This window comes from Tursiops truncatus, chromosome 20 (assembly GCF_011762595.2).
Source record: "Tursiops truncatus isolate mTurTru1 chromosome 20, mTurTru1.mat.Y, whole genome shotgun sequence".
In the NCBI taxonomy this organism is placed as follows: domain Eukaryota; kingdom Metazoa; phylum Chordata; class Mammalia; order Artiodactyla; family Delphinidae; genus Tursiops; species Tursiops truncatus.
Genome location: NC_047053.1, coordinates 57903352 through 57923448, shown reverse-complemented (window position 1 = coordinate 57923448; position 20097 = coordinate 57903352). Strand labels below are relative to the sequence as shown.

The 20097-nt window shown below is 54.2% G+C and overlaps 1 protein-coding gene across 6 annotated transcripts in view; it reads right to left on the bottom strand.

Moving 5' to 3' along the window:
* Positions 1–20097, bottom strand: part of PRKCA (protein kinase C alpha) — a 363722-nt gene that overhangs the window by 21741 nt on the left and 321884 nt on the right. For all 6 annotated transcript variants that reach the window (XM_073797022.1, XM_073797020.1, XM_019938642.3 and 3 more), the window contains 2 exons: positions 19197–19335; positions 1903–1983 (listed from right to left, as the gene is read on the bottom strand). In XM_073797022.1, coding sequence (XP_073653123.1) covers positions 1903–1983; positions 19197–19335 — 220 coding nt within the window. The remainder of the gene's footprint in view (positions 1–1902; positions 1984–19196; positions 19336–20097) is intronic.

Sequence of the window (20097 nt, the reverse complement as noted above, 5' to 3'; positions counted from 1 at the left end):
CAACGAAAGAGAGAAAGGAGAGACCACGGGGGTCTCCCAGCCCAGAGGGAAAGCCAATGGTCTCGTGATGGTCTCCACGGCCCGGGGCCTGGTGCCCTCTCTTCCTCTCTGATCTCAGCCTCCTACTCCGTCTCTAGCTCACTCCACTCCAGCCACATGGGCGGCTTCCTCTCCGTTCCTTAAGTGTAAAGCTGTGCACTCCCACCCCAGGGCCTTTGCACTGGCTGTTCCCTCTGTCTGGAACGCTCTTCCCCCCGGATGTGCACGTGGACATCCTCTCACTTCCTTCTGGTCTTAACTTTATCTTCTATGTGAGGCCCTCCCTGGCGCTCCGAGCTAAAACTTCAACCCTCCCCCAACACTCTACGTCCTTCTGCTTTGTTACTTTTCTTCTTAGCTTATCACTGTTACAGTCCACCAACTGCAGATCAAAAATGAAATAAAAGTCCAAAACGGTTTATAAAGCAAAACTTGGGAATTCCCTGGTGGTCCAGTGGTTAGCACTCCACGCTTTCACTGCCAAGGGCCTAGGATCAATCCCTGGTCGGGGAACTAAGATCCCACAAGCTGTGCGGTGTGGCCCAAAATAAATATAAAATAAATAAATAAAAAGCAAAACTTGAATTTGCCACATACCAACAGATACTTAAATAACACTTATATTGCAACTAGGTACATAGCATTTATATTGTGTTAGGTATACTGAGTAATAGCAAGATGATGTAAAGTGCACAGGCGGATGTGCCTGGGTTACACGCAATTACCACACCATTTATACAAGGGACTTGAGCCTCCAAGGACTCTGGTTTACCCGTGGGAGTCCTGGAACCAGTTCCCAAGGATGCCGAGGAGGGGCCCGCACATCATTTCCGTATCTGCCTGTCTACTGTCTTTCTCTGGACTGTAACCTTACTGAAGGGAAGGGTCTCTGTCTGTGTTGCTCACAGCCATTCCCACGCACATTCAGTAAGTACGCACTGAATGAATAATAAATGAGTCAATGGATGTAACATGTCAGAAAGGGTGACTTCTCCCCAGGAACAAAGATTTCTTTGGGGGCAGCTCTGCTACTCGATGTGGGTGTTTCTTTGCATTCTCTCTTACAAAGGCTCTTGGCCAGGGAGGGGCACACTCCCTGGCACACTTGAGGGCTGAGAGTTAATAAAAGCTGCCCACGACAGAATCATTAGTAGGTACAATGGCAGAGATCTGAAATGTGGGAAACGCACCGCTGCCATTCTTAATCCACTGAGATTTGGGGGTGGGAGCTGTTTGTCAACAGCAGCGGGTGTGACTTACCCTAGTAACACAGATACTAAGGCCACCACCTTAGAAAGTGCCCCATTAGGCAGCGATGCCCTTGGTCACCTGACACGTCACACAGCCAAGGGAAACCTAATCTGCCTTTTCTTAACCGGAAGTTCAGCCTCGCTGGGCTTTTGTGAAAATTACAATGAATTGCCCAAGGAGAGAGAAGGGCAGACGGGAGAGGCTATTAAAACACTCCTTCCAGTTTAACTAACTTCTTCCTTTACAGTAATACCGGCTCTACACCCGGGAGCGGCCGGGGTGAATTCTGCAGAGAAACGTGCGGTGAAGGCCAATCCCACCCAAGGGCTGAGACACCGAAAACAAAAGGCCACCACTGTCCTCAAGGTGCAGGGACCTTTGGCAGGTGATGCAAAAGCTGTATGGTCCACGCTCCAGAGTGTAGCTTTCCGTTTGGGTTTTTAGGAGTAGAAGAGCATTTCTGTACAATTTCTCCCTCCTTCACCAGGATCAGGGGAGTCAGACCAGCACCGGCCATTCCACACGGCCAGGTCCTGCTGTCGTGGTGCCCACAGAGCTGAGCCTTCATGTTACGTGGCGACACACAAGCATGAAAACACAGGGAAACATTACCTGCCCGGCCAGCATTTCATATAACAGGACGCCGTAGGCCCACCAGTCCACGGATTTCCCATACGGCTGATAAGCGATTATCTGTGTGAAAACAAACACATCAACTACATTTAGTGGCCAATCAGAAAGCCTGTGTTGGAACAGGGAAGTCAAGCGTGTAGTCATTTACACACTCCGTTCATGCAAATGAGGTGATGGTAACATTTGCCGCTGGGTTTTGAAGGGGACCCTTCGAATCAGACACACAGAGAACTCTCGCCCCATGATTTTGGAATTTCTCTTCTGAATCCACCGGGAGATGCCACGGCACTGCTGGAAGGTAGATTTACTGATCTTCTTGGGTGAAAATGATTTGGGCACTCAGGTGGATTTCATTTGTGGAAAAAGCCCGAGGTCATTCAGGGCAAAGGTCTGATAAATAAGACAATCAAACTATGTCACAGAATTTTGCTGAAAGATGATGTGAGGAGGACGAAAGACTAAAGGAAACATGCTGGTTTCCTTGGGCTGCACAACCCACCCAAGGGCATCTGCTGAAGGACTGATGTTTTGAAATGTTTTTGAAAGAGACAAAAAACGCAGTAATCAAGTGTAAGATTTGGACCTTGTCTGAATCTTGATTCAAACCACCCCAACGCAGAAAGAAATTGGAAAATTAAAATACGGTCTTGAATTAGATGACGCTGTGGGAATCGTTGCTAATATCGTCATGTGGGATAAACGGTCTGATGATTAGTTACGAAGGGTCCTTTTCAGTTAGAGGGGGGTGTATGCAGGGGTGACGTGCGTGAGAGATGAAGTATTTAGGGGTGAAATGACATGATATCTTAGATTTGGTTTAGACACGTCAGTAAAATCAGGGTCGGGGGAGGAATCGATGAAACGAGCTGTCTGCAGCTGGGGATGGGCCCCGGGACCTTGCCCCTCTGAGACTCTCAGACGTGCTACGGGGGCTCCGCACCTTCCCCCCACCGCCCCCCGTGGAAGGGGGTGATACTGACTCAGATTTCCGAGAGGCGAGACTTATCACAACGCAGCGGCTGCGTCCCAGGTGGGCCGTGTGCCAAAGGCACCCACTTTCCAGATCCGAGGATCTGCCCCGGAATTCGGGGCGAGGATGTAACGAACAGGTGCTCAGCACAGTCACCTGCCATTCTGCAGAAAAACTGGACTTTGGGGTGTTCTAGGGTATCTTCCAAACGGCCCCTATGTCTCATTAAACGTCCTGGGACATCAGCTAACCTCCTGTGTGTCTGCCCACTCTCATTCCTTTAACGTGTTCCGAGTATTTCTCCCCGTGGCGCGAGCAATGCACACTCCTCTGACGTAGCCCGGTGTGGGCGGGACCAAGGGGCGCGTGTTTCCACCTGGCAGCTTTCTAGCTCGTTTCCTTGACAAGAAAATGATAACCAAGGGAACCTACGAAGAGGCCTTAACTCCTTTTGAAGACTACCTTTGTTCCTTCCTGAAAACATAAAAAGCACAAAATACCCTACGAGAATGGGCCTCTAACTTATTCCCTAATGACATGAAATGGTGGCGGCCACACCGCTCCCCAGACGGGAAATGACTGCCTCAAAGCCTGACTGGAACAAGTAGAAGAACAACAGAACTCCTCTTTGGGAGAGGAAAGACACACCCACCAAGCACCTACTGTGTTCAGATAACTCTGCACACCCTGTGTGCAACCCAGTGAGCCAGAAATTCCTCTTCTCAGTTTTTAGGGACAGAACCGAGATGCAAGAAGCTTATGGAACTCGCCCGAAGCCAATCAGGTAACAAGCGGTGCTCTGAAAATTGACAGGCATGTTTTAAAACTACAGTTTATGGGGCTTCCCTGGTGGCGCAGTGGCTGAGAATCTGCCTGCCAATACAGGGGACACGGGTTCGTGCCCCCGTCCGGGAAGATCCCACATGCCGCGGAACAACTGGGTCCGTGAGCCATCGCCGCTGAGCCTGCGCTCCGCAACCGTGAGAGGCCCGCGCACCGCGATGAAGAGTGGCCCCCACTCGCTGCAACTAGAGAAAGCCCTCGCACAGAAACGAAGACCCAACACAGCCAAAAAAAAAAAAAAAAAATTATAAAACTGCACTTTATGGCTTTCAAATACATGGAATCACTCGCACTGGGATTAATAATGAATCAAAGGGCTCTGAGAATTAGTTCAATGAGATTTGAAATCATCACTTCAGTTGTCGTAACTATATTTCAAAAGCACTTGAGTAAAATTTGTTCTTGTAACTGTATTAAAACCAGGCCCTGCAATCTGTTCTCATTAATCAGTGTTTTAGTGTTTTTTTTTAACTTTTTATATTGGAGTAGAGTTGATTTACAGTATCGTGTTGGTTTCAGGTGTACAGCAAAGTGATTCGGCTATACATCTATACATGTATGTATCTATATTCTTTTTAAAAAATTTTCCGTTATAGCTTGTTACAGGATACTGCATATAGGTCTCTGTGCTCTACAGTAAAACTCTGCTGTTCACCTATCTTAGTTTCCGCTTGTTTTGAACACAGGCTGAGATGAGGCCCCACACTGCTGTCCGAATTACGAGGCTGGAGAGCAGTGGGGGCTGGATGAGGGGGACCGCGCTTTATTCCAGGCTCTGTTTCTACACATACGTGAGCAGTCTCACCAGCCAGACCCCCTGCTCGGGTGCTGGAAGATGCCACCCGCTTGGAGAAGTGTCAGCAGTCAGGGGTGTGGAAGCCCCGATCCTGGTCAGAATGACTCACACACCCGGACAGCCAGGCCCAGGGGAAGCTTTTGTTCCTTCGCTTGTTTTGACTCTTCGTCAGCTTTGGTCCAGCTTGCTTCTCAGGGTCCACTAAGCTCTTCTGACTTGTGCTGATGACACCTGACGCTTCCTCCAAGGCTTAGGACAGCAGGAGGCTCAGCACCAATGGCTTGTTTCTGGGCGATGGCATTGCTCAGCCCCTGGAGCCGGCCAGCTCACCCTGCACTGAGCTTACAAGGTTTCGCCTTTAACTGTTAATAAGAGGACGGGGCTTAGGACTTAGCTGGAGCATTTTCTCCTGGAGACGTTCACAGTCTGTCACCCCTGGCTCACGCCCTGGATGAAATGGGACGGTTCAAAGATCTAAGCTACGAGAGATGGGGGCAAGCCCACCGCTGCAAACGCACATTCAGCACGAAGCGTACTTCCCTCGACGATCGGCTGCTAGTAACAAACACCTCCAAATTACCCCAAACCTCACCGCAAAGGGGAAGCCGTGTTGAGGAGAGCGCCCCACTGAAGATCTGAACACTTAGAAGCACAGGATTTAGGGTGCTGGTGACACTGTCCCCTGTGAGCTGTGTAGGCCTGCACTGTCCCACGCGGGAGCCACTGAGCCACGCGTGGCTACGAGCCTCTGACGCGCAGCCAGCGCAAACGGGCATGAAATGCTTTGGGTGTAAAATACACATCCGATTCGGAGGACTTAGTGCCCCAAATGCAGAATATCTCATGGCTAATTTTTCATCTTGGATATAGCGGGTTAAATCAGATATTAATTTCACCCGTTTCTTTTCTAAGTTTTTAAGAAAACGTGGCTGCTTACATGTAGTTGGGGCTTGCGTTTACTTCTACTGCTCAGGGCTGGTCTAGACTGAGCTCTACCGGCTCCTGTTGGCCTAGGGGGCCAGCTTTGGGCTGCGGACGCAGCTCAGGGGCCACAGAACGGACGGGAGGCTGTCTTGGGTCTGTCCCCAACGGACACGGGAGCAGGTGTCTCTGGCACTTGGAAGCTGGCAGCCAAGCCCGGGCGATGCCTGTCCCCCTGCAGCCCCCCGGCGAGGGGCTGCCCCGGTGACATGGTTCCCACCGCAGAGAAACTCACAAAAGGAGAGGCGGGAGGGGCTGGCGGCAGCCTTCCCTGCGGCACAGGGAAGCCAGAGGCAGAACCCGGGCCTCTGTCATCCAGGTTCACTGCTACTTGTTACCGCGATCTTCATGGTTATGATTCCCTGAGCCAGGTGCCTGAGGGCTGTCAGGACGCTACAAGTGGCTGCCTGTCTTGTACAGCGGGGTGTGAGTGGCCTCCTTCCAGCCTGGGAACAGGACCTGGGCAGAGGATGGGGGGTGGCTTCTCGCCTCTTATGAGGCCAAAGGCCCACAGCAGCTGGAAGGACGTGGCTCCAGGGCCCCCCACCCCTCCCCCCTCTGCAGGGCTACACACCCCAAGACCTCCTGAAGCGGACGGGGCTTCAGAAGCTTCCCTGGAGGACTCGGGGGCAGCGTGGTGAGGCTTCAGACGCTGCTGACTACGGCACAATGACTGGAGCCCACGTCACCATCCGGGCTTTCACCAGGGCCCGGGGTCTTTCTCTTTCTTAGCTCCTGGAGCCCTCGCGACACCCTGGCGGTAGGAGCGTCCGATTTCAGACATGAGGAAATGAAGTACAGGGAGGTTAAGTAGCCTGCCCAAGGCTCCACAGCCAGAGGTGGCAAAGCTGGCATTCGAGCCCTGGACGCCTGGCCTTGGCCTCCACGATCTGGACCACTTTTCTCAACTGAAGGTTCATCCGCTCTTGCGTCAGCGTGGCTCCCTAGACGCTAGGGCGGGAACCGGCCCAGTTAGGGTGACTCTTGCCGAAGGAGGGTTCAAATGCTTAACAGGGTCTAAATAGCGACGATGCCCACTTGAGTCAGCAGGTGGCCCCGAAGCCTCGTCTTCAAGGGCTCCGGGGACTCGCGCTCCCGCCCTTGGCCACGCTTTCCTGGACTCTGCTCCTCACCGTCCCAGCGTGTGTCCTGGCCGAGCCCCCGTGCCCACGCTAGAGTAAACGGCCTGCCTGTCGGCCACCCTTGCCAGGCTGCAGCACAAAGGAACGCTGGCCTCTACTCATAAAACGCGCTCAAGTCCTCTGACTGTCTCAGGGAAACAAAGCCTATTACTTCCTCCTTTTATCAACGATAAAAACATTTGAATGGGAAACTTATGGTCGTTTCGAAAAACATCATAAATCCCCCAGGCTAGAACATGGGACACTGGAGGCCTTCTTCACGGAGCTGGTGGAAATGCTGACTTGTTGAAACAGTACCATTTGGAAAGGAAGATGACGTGCCTGGGGGTTTTCTGGGTGTTCCGTTCTGACAGCTACAGGGCCCTGAGCTCACTCAGCGTCTCCCCAGCTCCCTGCTCCAGCACCCACAGCCCAGGGCCACGCAGATCCCGACGCCTCTGCCACGTCAGCTACACTGAGGCTGCTTATCCACCCCCACTCGACCCCAGGCTCTCCCGCAGGGGCCGGGCCGCCCTCCCGAGCGCCCCGCACAGCAGACCCTCCCTAAGGTCAGGCTGGAGAAGCCAGCGGGTCTGGTGCAAGCCTGCTCCGCGGACACCACCGACCTCGAGTGCGAAGTGCTCGTCAGACTGCTGGACTGCTGCGGCTGCACGGGCCTTCGAGACGGTTTGGAAAGGCATCCTCAGGGTTCTGAGAAGGAAGCCGAGAGGCCTGCTGGAAGGTCGCCGGGTGGGGGCAAGGTCTCCCAGCTGCGTCCACCTCCTGCAGCGCCAGGCCTGGACCAGAGCGTGGTGCACAGGAAGCACATCGGGGGCGGGGTATGGACGAGGCATCCCCAACGCTCAGCCAAGGTGCTCCCAGTCAAACCACTTTGGGGCAGCGCCTACCAGCTCAGAGCACTGCAGGAAGCAGAGTGCGGCAAGAAAGCGCCGAACCTGACTGCCGGAGCCCAGTTCGGCCACGCGGGAGCTGTGTGACCTTGGGCAAGGCGCTTAGCCTCTCTGTGCTTCCGTTTCCTCATCTGTGACACTGGAACCCCAGCACCCCACATACTGGCAAGTACGTGGTATGTATAGAAACGTGTGTTTATTGCAGGTGAGTTGAATGTGCGTAACTCCACAGGGTCTCACGGCAGGAGCAGGAAGGCCCCGGGCACGGCAGGCAGGCGAAAGGGACTCAAGGCAATGAGCTAACCCAGGCCCACAGGAAGACGAAGGAAACATGTTGAATGAGAGGCTGGTTTAATCACATGTATTAAATGCTCTGAAATGATCGTCAGCACCTGGGAATTCTGTCAACGATGAACCTTCTGTTCATTCTCTCAGCAAATATCATCTGTCCATGTGCTGGACGCTGTTCCAGGCACGAGGCACAGAAGTGAATAAAACAGATTAAAAAATCCCCCTCTCATGCAACTGAATTAATTTTGATCAGAGCAGCAAAACTTCCGGTTTCTCTTCTCTGTGGTATTAACACACCCTCCCCCACCCCTTCCCTCACTGCCACTGTTTGGGCTAATCGTGCGTCTCTTGGGGCCGGGCACCCTGCAAGGGTGACACGAAAATGGATAAATACACTAAAACGTGATACCTTACACATCGAGGATCTTAGTTCATCACACGAGAAATACCTGCGATACTTGAAAGCTCTGGACAAAATGTATAATATAAGTAGAAAGGAATTCTGGCACAAGACGAGAACGGAAGGTTTGGAGTCTGCACTACATACTTCCCGTTGAGATGAACACGGTGGCCAGGACTGGGGCGAACAGAAAACGACGTCTCTAAAGGCAACACAGGCGCCTTAAGGTCCCGTTACAGTAACCACCCCCCTGCCTTCTTTACACCCGGGGACGGAAGGCAGAGAGCAGGACAGTGTATGTTCTGCTCCCGGAGGACCTGAAGGGGATCACGTGGCACAAAGAGGGTTTGCAACTACTGACCCTGGCTTCAAATAGCAAGTAACACAGAAGAGAAAAGGAAGGAAGCAAGGAAGGAAAACGAGAGCGAGAGCGAGGAGGAGGGGAGGAGGGGATGCAAACGCAGAGCTTTCAAAGCCTGGTGAGTACAGTCCCCGTTCCCAGTCCTATCCTGGACCTTTGTTTGGAAGGGAAAGGCCACCCAGGCTGCATTTCTTCTTCTTCTTCTTCTTCTTTTTAATTCATAAACTGCTTTAAAGAGAAGTTTTAGGTTCAGAGCAAAACTGAGAGGAATCTGCGGAGTTCCCACATACCCCGCCCCCACCAAGTTCAACACACCGAGGCAGTATCTTAGTTACAATCGCTGAACCTGCATGGATACATCGTTACCACCCAAAGCCCAGGGTTTACATCAGGGTTCACTGCTGGTGCTGTACATTCTATGGGTTTTTGAAAATGTATCATGACACGTACCCACCACTGTACTGTTACTGTACGGAATAGTTTCACTGCCCTCAAAACGCTCCGCCCACATGGCCCTCCCCCAGCCCCAGCAATTACCAATGTGCTTTATTGTCCTCCTAGTTTTGCCTCTTCCAGGACGTCAACATTCGGGCTCTTACAGCGTGCAGTGTTTTCAGACGGCCTTCTTTCACTTAGTCGTGCGCACCGAGGTTTCCTCCACGGCTTGAGAGCTCGTTTCTTTCTAGTGTTGAATGATACTCCATTGTCTAGACGTATCGCCATTTATTTGTTCACTCACCTACTGAAGGACATCTCGGTGGCTTCCAAGACTTGACAATTAGGACTAAAGCTGCTGTAAACACTTGTGCGGGTTTCCGTGTGGACGTAAGTTTTCACTTCATCTGGGTAAATACTCAGGAGCATGATGGTTGGATCGTTCGGTAAAGACCACGTTTAGCTTCGTAAGACACTGCCGAACTCTCTTCCACGGTGGCTGTGCTAATAATTCTGAAAGAGCCACGAGTCAAATTCCGAGTCGCCTGCCAGACTTCTGAGCAGGCAGGAAGATGCCCCCGCCCCTGGTGTCTGTCTGACACTGGGACGTGTGCTAGCGAGATGTCTGTGGTCGGGTGAGGCATCAACAACATGGAGTTACACGGGGAGAAAACATTCCCGTTTCAAGGCTTTGTGCAAAAGCTCTAATCTCTACTTGGGCTAATCTCCCTCTATCTCCTCGGTAACATTTGCTTGTCAAGGAATAAGTCAGGAAGGTGACCGTGAAACAACCAGGGCTGGGAAAACACCACCCCAGTTGGCCTGGGTCACCCAACCTCTTCAGCCCAAGGCCGAACTAACTTCCATAATTTCTTGTTACGTCAAAACAACAACAACAACAACGACAAAAAACTAAACTCCTCTTTGGATCCTCTTCTGCCAACCTGATATTTTCAAGAACCTCCTTAAGAGCGAGATACACTAAGAATATGATACCCACAGTAACAGGGGCCAAGGTTTAGCCCCACTTAAGCCACACTGCACTGGGCACGGTGCCTGTCTCCCACGGGGGTGGCTGAGGCCCGGCCAGCTTGCAGGCAGTGACACCGCGGGGTGGGGGGGGGTGTGCAGAGCCAGGACGCGACCCTCTGTCACGGTGCCCCTCTATGTGAGCAGGACATCTGGGGTGCTGCCCCGCCCCCGGGACCTTTACCCACCCGTCCTTCCTGCTCTGCCTGGTGACAGATGGTGAGGATGATTGCGAGCAGGTAAAACGCGTCCTGGTCTACAGCGTCGTTCACCTGCGGCCGAGACCCAGGACTCCGTACGGGGCCGGGGCGCTGGGGCCAGAGGAACAGAGGCCACGGACCATCTGCCTAAATACAGACGCTACAAACTGAGCTCGCGATATGGACTAGCTGCTCTCTCCTTGCACCTTGCCCGCGGACTTCCCCTGGCGCTCTGCTCGGGCTGCCGCACGGCTCCAACAACAGGCGTCTACTGTTCACGGTTCTGGAGAGTCGAAGCGCACGGTCAGGATGCCGGCAGGGCAGCAGCCCCCTCGCTGTGCTCTCACCAGCCTGTCATCCGTGAGCTGCCCTCCTGGTGTCTCTTACGAAAACCTCAGTGCTCTCCGAGGGGGTCCCACCCCAATGACCTCGTCTGGCTATGGTCACCTCCTGGAAAGCCCTGCCCCTATGCACAGTCACACTGGCGTCCCCTTCAACACACCGGTTTTGGGGGAACAGGATTCCACCTGTAATTCCTCCCAACAACCCGGAAGGCCAGGTTCGACTGGAGAATTCAGGGGCCCCTGAGATGCCCTCCGCACGCGGAGACATGGCCCGCCTGACTGCTCTTGCCGCCCCCTCCACCACGGCCATGACGAGCTTCCCGCACGTCCCAGCTCTGTCCCATCTGCCCGTCGGACGCTGGCGTGTCTGCGCCAGCAGGGCGGCACCCTGCGGGGCGATGGCACGGGGGGGGGGGGGAGGTGGGAGAGGCTGCGCAGGTCCTGGGAGGGACTTCTCAGACCCCAGGTGGGCACATCCCTTTGACCCTACAGACCCCAAGCCTGTGAGGACAGCTCAGGCTGGGGAGGCCCGACGAGAGCCCTGTAACGTTGGGGGCGCAAACTTCAGCCTGCAGCCCAAATCCAGCCCAACCCTGCCGGGTGCAGCCTGGGAGCTAAGCATGGTTTTAAGTTTCCTGAATGCGAGAGAAAAAATGTAACAAAGACGATCAGTCTTTGGAGCCTTTTGGCAGGAACAGCTGCTCAGACTGGAGAAATCTAAAATTTAGATGAAGGCAAAGGCTAAAGCACTTACCCTCTAGCCCTCAGCAGAAAAAGCTTCTGACCCCGGCTCTGTAACCCAGGGCAGGGGCCTCTCTTGCCTGGGTCCTCGGCGCTTTTGAGACCTGCCCCCGCGGGGTGCTGTGCCGCGGATTCTCTGCTGGCCCACACACAGCTCAAAGCCAGCTGTGCAGGGGACTGTCCCCAAAGACGGCCACAGTGCCCCTCGCTCCCATCCTGTGTGGCCCCTGCAGCGTGACAGCACCACGCCTCCCACCAGGATTTAGTACGTACATCACCTGCCCTAGACGCCGGCTGGCTGTGGACTTGCTCTGACCTGGAGAAGGTGGTGGGAATGACACAGTAATCAAGTTCTAGGTGAAGCTTAAGGGGCCTCCACTTTTGGGGGGGCCTGTGTTGTACCCTCTTGGGAGTCACCGTGACGAGACGCTCTGGATAAACTATTGAATGAGGAGAAATCTCACGGAGGACAGAACATGGAGAGGAGGACCCGTGGGTCTCGGCCAAGAGCCAGCAGCCCGGGGCCCCCGTGGGACCACCCTCCAGGGCCCAGCAGGGCCACAGCGGCTGGCACATGCCGGGCAGAATCCCAGCGATAACGTGGCTGTGGTTTTAAGCCGTTCAGTCTTGGGTGGTTACACAGCAGCAGCAAGTTGAAACAACTGTCAAATAACAGATGCGAATGAACGCAGCCCTGCCCTGGAGGCAGGCCAGGCTTCTTACGGGCAAGGCTTCAGCCCCAAAGTCGTACCCCCATTTCACAGACGTCGCCCCAAGTTCTTCAAAGAGCAGAACTACAGCCAGAGCTGACTACACAACGATGAAGAAAAAGCCACCTGAAGGCAAACAGGAAGTCCTTCCTTCTCAGAAACATCACGTCTGCGTGGGGCTCGGCTAAGGCAGAGTCGGGCTGAATTAATCCGGAATCGGAGGCGCCACCACCAGCCTCTAGTCTCCCTCCGAGCGGTTCTCGAGCTCGGCCACCGTGGCCTGGCCACTGGTCTAGGCTGCGGTGGCAGGCGGGGGGGAGCGGGGCCGGATTCACTGCTCCGTGCCCCCTTCGGAGCCCCCTTATCTCAGGCCTCCTCTGCTGGGCAGGGAGCCCTTCAAGCCCTTTGTTCACTGTGCTCTGAACCAAATAACCACTCGTGCAGTGAAGGAACGAACTGGGAGTCAGGAACACATTTGTGCCTGTAAGACCTTAATCGGCTGGAATAAAAGATTTTCCAGAATTCCAGTCCGGTGGTCTTCACAGATGCGTGTGGAAGGGGGCACTGAGGCATGAGGGCCCCGGCCCGGGGCCTGCCGTCTACGAGCCCTGCACGGGGCTCCTCTCCTCCCCGCGGCTCCTCGTCTGGAGAACAGGGACAGCGCCACTCAGCTAAGGACTGCTGTTAAATGACACGAAGTCACAGGGGCAGGTGCATGGTCCCCACCCGCCCATGAGAGCAGACTGGTCATCTCCGTCCAGACACCCACCCCGTCCTCCCCACGGCAAGGTGAAAAGGGACTCAGTGAGCCCTGACCCATTTTCGCAAGATTTAAACAAATCCCCAACTGAAGGGCCAACTCATGTAGCCATGGGATTCCTGGAGTAAAGACTTATCAGGGCGTCATTGGTGCTTGGAAAACAAAGACGGGGCCTGGATGGAGGGAGGCTCACTTGTACCCCCGGAGGGAGGTGGTCAGTCCCTGGGCAGCCCTCCTCCCGGGACCACAGCTGCTGCAGGGAGAAGCTGATGAGCCCCGGGTTCAGAGCCCAGCCTGCCGTGGATCTGGGGCATGGGAAAAATGAACGAATCTCTGCCCCTTGGGTTCATCACCTGGGAAACAGGGCCAATAACACGGACTCTGCAGACCCAACTGAAGGATTAAACAGACTCACATCGATGAGGCGCCCCTCCCTGGCTCTCACACGCAGCGGGCATCCATCAGGGGGCAGCTAAGTCACCAGGAGCTGGTCATCTGTGGAGGGAGGGCGGGGAGGGGGAGGGGGAGAACAGACTGGGGCTGCCTCATGGACCACGAGATCACAGAAGGGGTCAAATGCTCCAGAGAACAGGCTGAACTCATTAAACGCTGATGCCACGAAAATTATGAGACAGTTAAAGAGACGCAGGCAGACAATCAAATATATGAGATAATATAACCAACACCATTCCTCGGAAAGGTCTGAGAAGAGTTATATAATTTAAGGAAGAACTGCCCCCCAGAATGCCTGGCCTGGGCTCTTTAAACGTTTCTTGGGGGGAAAGCGGCTGCCTCATCTCCTCTGTGATGCTGGAGTCACTGGACCGTGACCTGGCGCAGAGGGAAGCTGGCCTTTGATAGAAAGCGTCTTCCGGTTTATCGTCCTCTTTCTTTAATCAAGGGCTTTCTCCGCGGCCGCCCGCCTGGGCGGGGTTGGGGTCAGCGGCCCAGAGGCGCTGATCTCAGAGGGGCCGCTGCTGGCACTCGCCGGCTTCTTTCCATCTCGTTTCCTCGTTTCTTCCCAGCTTGGCAGGGGCTAATTTACGGCCTGGCTGCTCGGCCGTGAGCACCAAACGAGGTCTTTTCTCACGTGACTTTTACATCTCTTTTATTCTCTGCCCCTCTCTACAACTCTTTCCCCAGAGGCCAGGAGAAGTTCTGGGGAGGTCGGTGCTCTGGCCCCTCGGGTCCTGAGCTGACTTCCCGTCCACCTTGGACCCTTGGGGACCCCCGGCGGTGGGTGAGGGGGGGCGCGGGGCCACACCCCTGCCCCCGCACGCTCTGCCACCTGCCACCAGCCTTGGGTTCCAGGCCCGGAGCTCCCGACCCCTCAGTGCCTGAGCCTCGGCCCTGTGCCCCGGCCCATCTGCCCTGCCCCGGCCATGGCCAGACACACAGCTCACTACGCCTGCCCCCGACCCCCCCACCCCACATCCCTCCTGCCCCCGAGGTAGCGGCCCACCCGTGAACAAAAGCCAAGGGTCCTGCTGCCTGGAGCTCAGCGGGAGACAAAGAAAGAAGTAAACACGTGAGCACGCGACGTGGTCTATCCGAGGGTGACGTGCATCGCGGAAGGGGACCAGGGACGCGGCTGGAGGTCTGCCCCCTGAACCAGGGTGGCCGGGAAAGGTGACCTCCCGGAGGTGACATTTGCACCAAGGCTTCAAGGAGGAGAAGGAGGGAGCAGGCTGACCCCCGCGAAAGGAGGGTCCAGGTAGAGGGAAGGAGAGAAGAATCAGGCATATTTTACATAAAAATGCAGACTTCTGGCTGTCGTCACGGGCAATCCCGTGCTGGCCTTCTCGCAGGGCTGAAAGGAGAGCCCAGGACCCCCGGGACGGGCCTCCAGCTCTCTGAACACATCCAGCCCAACACGGACGGCAAGTGTGCGCGTCTGCCTGCGGGCAGTTGGTGGCGGGGGGACCCGCAGGCTTCTCCTCCGGGGTTGTTCCGTGCTGGAGGGCCGTCTGTCGTCACCTGGGGACACGGTCTTGCCCATATCCCCGAGCTCCCCTGGGCTGCAGTGGCCCGCTCCTAACTGCTTCCAGCCCCTGACCCTCCTGACAGGGGGTGCTTGGTGGACCCTCGATGAGCACCTGAGGGGGAGGGGCTTAGAGCTGCTGGCTCACCCTGGCTTCTGAGAGGTCTGCCCAGGATGGGCAGCTGGACCACGATCCTGACTCGCTGCCCCAGAGACGGAAAGGCCTGGTCAGGACTCAGACCCCTCGGACGTTAAAGAAGAAGTGGGCTGTAACATCTCCGTGCTCGTTCCTCACTGCCCTTTCCCTCGGGGAGTCTTCTCATCTCCCTGGAGGTGCTGCGACACGTGCACAGGATACACAGGCTTTGGGGTCGGAACGTCTCGGCTGCAAATCCCACCTCTGTCTCCTACCAAGTGGCGCAACCTCTGCTCGTGTATCAGGCGGGACCAAGCGGAAGCTGCGTTCCGAGGGCCCGCTCTGGAACAGGCACTGCCCACACTGTGGGTGACGCCCTCTGCGTGTGGGCCGCACACCCCGGCACGACCAGGCCGAGAGCGAGGGTCCCACGTGGTGCACCTTCCGGAAGCTCCGCCCTACCGCTGCCTCGCTCTCCCAGGGAAGGGCGGGCGATGCTAGCGTCCAGGCTGCTGCTCCGCTGCGGCAGATACCTGCCTTGCGACCGGACCTCGCTCGCCCGGAGCAGCCGACTTTCAGATGGGGGATGAAACCCAGGTGAAGCCTCAAGGGCTCTCTCGCTGTCCTCGAAGGACCCTTTCTATGTCAAAGCAAAGAGTTCCCTTCACGTCGGCTTCAGGGATTAGCTCCTGATTGGTGCCCCTTTCCCAGCGTCCATCTCGGCGCCAAACATGCGTGTCAGTGACATTTTCTGCCTTTGCTCATCTTTGCCAGCTAAGGAGATGCTACAGTACCGAGACCCATTTCAAGGCTTTTGACGAACAGCCATAAATATTTAAGCCTCCGCTTTGCCTATTTAGGAAAATGCCACCTAAGATAATTATTTTGCCTTTGCCTGACAGAAAGATTTACACGGAGGACAAGGTTATTTTCACCTCTGAGCAAATTCAGAAACTTGGAACCTAGATGGCCTTTTCTCTACCCTGCAATGATTCCTTGGTGAAATACGCCAAATTCCTGGACCCCGATGAAGACACTGCTAGCGAAAGGCGAGACAACCTACAGTCATTCCTGACGGAGCTCCCAAAGGAGCGCGGATTCTTCTTCATTGAAAGTCAACCGGCATCTAGGTGTAGATTTTGGTTCCTGTTTGCGGCACCTCCTCTAGACGGGAAGCACTTCCAGGGCAAGGCCCCGCGTGCTCTCTTTCTGTGTCCCCACAATGCCACGCTTGGTACAGCAAGCGTGCAGGATGCTCTCTGGACACACAGGCTGCCGCGGGTTTGAGTGGCTCAGCATGGCAGGCAGTGCGAAGGTCTGCAGGCGGCCTGAGCCTGGGGAGGCAGCTGGATTCCAGCCCTTTTGGCAAATGTGGCCCCAGGCTGTTACTGACTGCCTCGGACGCTCATCTGAAAGACAGGCCTGCTGGCCTGTTCCTCTACAGGGTTTGTGATGAGAAGAAAGTACAGAAGGTGCCCAGCACACAGTGGACACTCGGTAAATGGCAGGTGCTCCCTGATTGCTTGCACAGTGGGTATACGGAGAGGAATGAAGGCTTCCAGAACCTGAGGGTATCCGGAGCCAGAGCATGTGATCCAGTGTGTATCAAGAGGCCCAAAGCTTGTTTTCCATAAAGCCCTCTTTGACGGCCTGTTCCCAGCATCCCTCTCCCTGATGGGTGTTCCCAGCATCCCTCTCTCTGATGGATGTTCCCAGCATCCCTCTCTCTGATACCATGTTCTCAGGTTCTTAGCATGACATGGCCAACCCCATGCAGGTGCGATCTCCTAAATGGCAAACAACTTCTCAGTTCAAAAGGTCTTTTCCAGGCCAACCTAGTCTCTGTTGGCCCAAAAAAGTGACCAGGAAGACAGCCATGGCCAGGGTCTTCTAGGACGGGCTTCTGGAAGACTGCAAGAGGCTCAGAATCCGATGTGGCAAGTGAGTCAAGTGAACGAAGGACCAACCTGCCTTGCGACCGACAAGGCATGTCCCCTTGAGATGGGGAGATGACCCTGGATTATCTAGGTGAGCCCCACGTAAGCCCAAAGGTCCTTAGGAGAGGGAGGCTGGAGGGCCGGGGCTAGAAAAGAGAGGGAGAGAGATTACAAGATGCTATGCTTCCGGCACAGAAGATGTAGAAGACCCATGAGCCGAGGGCTGCAGACAAGCCCCAGAGGCTGGACCAGGCACAGATTCTCCCAGAGCTGCTGGAGGCTGTGCAGCCCCGCCGACAGTTTGGCGCTAGCCCAGTGAGACTGCTCTGGGCTTCTGACCTCCAGAACCGTAAGATAATAAATTTGCCCTGTTTTAATCCACTAAGCTGGCGGTTGTTACAGCAGCCACATGAAATTAGCACCGCGAGGAACCTTGAAAAAAAAGGCAGCCAACTTCAATTATTTGGACAATGTCATCTCTGTGGAACGCTGTCACCCCTGGTGATGTCAGACGGCTGAGGTGTCGCTGAACACAGGAAGCCCTCTGTTTGAGCAGCAGGAACCTGGTCTTGAGGAAGTTCAAAAGCCACCTTTATTCCTCAAACTGCTGCCATTCCCTGTCACCAAGCTTTGACAGCAACTGGTGGGTGTTACCCAGAGTGGGCACAGCTAATAATCACAGCCTGTGTAATACGTGTCAGCCAGGAGAAGGCTTCACAATAAACACTGCATCAGGAGGTTGTATTTTTTTCTGTACCATGTCTCTATCCTTCATGCTTGAGAAAGATTTAAGCTCATTATATGCACGGAGATACTAAGGTGTGAGCTGTTTGCAGGGAAAGAGGTTATGTATCAAGAGAACATCCCATCTTTGCCCACGTAATTCAGAATTTAAGTTTCTAAGTCAACGTTCTAAGCCTGTGTTCCTACACTGTCTAGGAATATAACAGGCAAAACAAAGCCTTAACAAAGGGATAAAGATTAGCTTCCCTTTTGGAATAATGGGTATAACGAGGGTTGCCAGGTGCAAACACTGTACTAGGCACCTTAGTCCTCAGCAACTCTACAGGGCGGACAGTATTATCCCTGACTTGCCACTGTAGAAACGGAGGCTCAGACAGCTTGAGAAACTTGCCTGAGTCCCCACAGCCTGTAAATAATAAAGTCAGGAGTGCAGCTCACGCTGGTCGGATTTCCAATCGCGTGTCTTTTTGATTATTTCTACTGCCTCGGAGATAAATGCACGAGGCGCTATGCTGAATAAATACCACAAAGCCACCCGACAGCTAACACGAGAGCTCTACAAAGAGCTGAAGGTCGGCCTACCGTGGAATCCATCACCCGCTCCCTGCTGGAGCTCAGTGGGGAAGGGACGGTGCCGTCCACAGGGTGGGGCGTGGTCAGAAAGGTGGCTACCCAGCGACCCAGGGTTCTAACCCACCCAATCACTGGCATGTAGGAAGCTTTGTAAAATAGGAAGATAAGCCACTCGATACGTGTCATGACGAAGACAATGCAGCGTGGCCACTGCTGGCAACACACAGATCTTGGAGCCACTTTGCTTAGAACCATGTGGGTGTGCTCTTCCCATGATCCACTGCAGTGTGCCGCTGAGAGCACCAATCACTGATTTTCTGACACAGAAACCAAACTTACGGTCACCAGCGGGAAGGGGGGGATAAATTAGGAGACTGGGATTAACGTATACACACTACGGTATATAAGAGAGATAAACAACAAGGACCTACTGTACAGCACAAGGAACTACATTCAATATCTTGTAATAGCACATGATGGAAAGGAAATCTGAGAACGAACCTGAATATGTATGTATACATCGATACGTACACGTTTATATAACTGAATCACTGTGTTGTACACCTGAAACTAATGCATTATAAATAAACTATACTTCAATAAAAAAATAAACAAACCATAACAAAACAGAAAATAAATCACTCTGATTTTGCTAAAGAGGCATCACCGGGACCACCTTTGACCCAGTGTTTCCATGCAGGGCCCTCTCACAAGCAAGGTCCTCCCTTCTTTGCCCCCCAATGTTTCTTAAGCTGGTTTGCTGGTGACCACGTAAGAAATACGTTCTACCACACATGCATCTCACACGTACGTGTAACAAAAACAAAAGTTCCGTGAACCAAGGCGTACCCTTACTCTGCGTGGGGAGCTCTCGTGGTTTCTTCTTCTGTATTATTTATTCCCCACATATCGACTTGGTGATTCAGGGATGACTCTACATCCTACGAGGGGGCTGTGTCTGTAGCTGGAAAGCCCTTGGTCTAAAAAACCAGGCCAGTCGGGGTCCTACCTCCGGGGCGATGTAATCTGGGGTCCCGCAGAAGGTCCTGGTCGTGACCCCGTCCATCATGTGCTCCTTACACATCCCAAAGTCCGCAATCTTGATGTGTCCTTCCGAATCCAGCATGACGTTATCTAACTTCAGGTCTCTGCAAAGAAGCGGGTGGCATCAGCGTCCTTCCCATAATGTCACATGCTTTGCTCTGCTGCTCGTGAGACAGAAGCGCCCGTGAGTGGCTGCGTCCCAATGGCACATTAACTACGGTCACGGGAGTGCTGGGACCGGGAATTAGGACTTATTTATTTTTCCATCTCTAGAGCCCAGTGTAGTGCCTAGCATGCAGCAGGTACTTAATAAATGCAGACTGAACGAATGACTAAACGACTGAGCTAGTGATTCCCGACCTTGGCTGTGCAGGTGAATCACCAGAGATCCCAAATGAGCAGCTCTGAGGAGACCCCAGTCACCGGTTTATTAGTGTCCCACCCGGAGAGATCAGACACACAGCCAGGTGTGCAAACCACGGGCTCAGAACAACCTCGCTGGGTCACCCGCGTCCCTTCCATTCTGCCCCGTGCTGTATGGTCTTCTAATTGCTCTCCACTTAATACTGGAGAACATTCTCCCTTCATTGTAACCAACAAGGGGAGGAACCGAATCCAACAGTTGTCCCCTTCCCCTCCCAGCTCCCGTGTTCCTCTGCGGAGCACCGCCAACAGAAATGCAGCTTTCACTGACCCCTCACCTCTGTGCCAAGTCAAAGGCAGAGGAAGGAGCTGGCAGGGAAAAGAAAAGCATGTTTTCTTGCGGAAGCAGAAATGAGATAAACGATCTTGTGAGGTCCGGGAACCAGAAGGTGGTTCGGATTTGCCCGGAGGCTGTGGAAAGAATGGTGGTCCCCGCAGGTCTC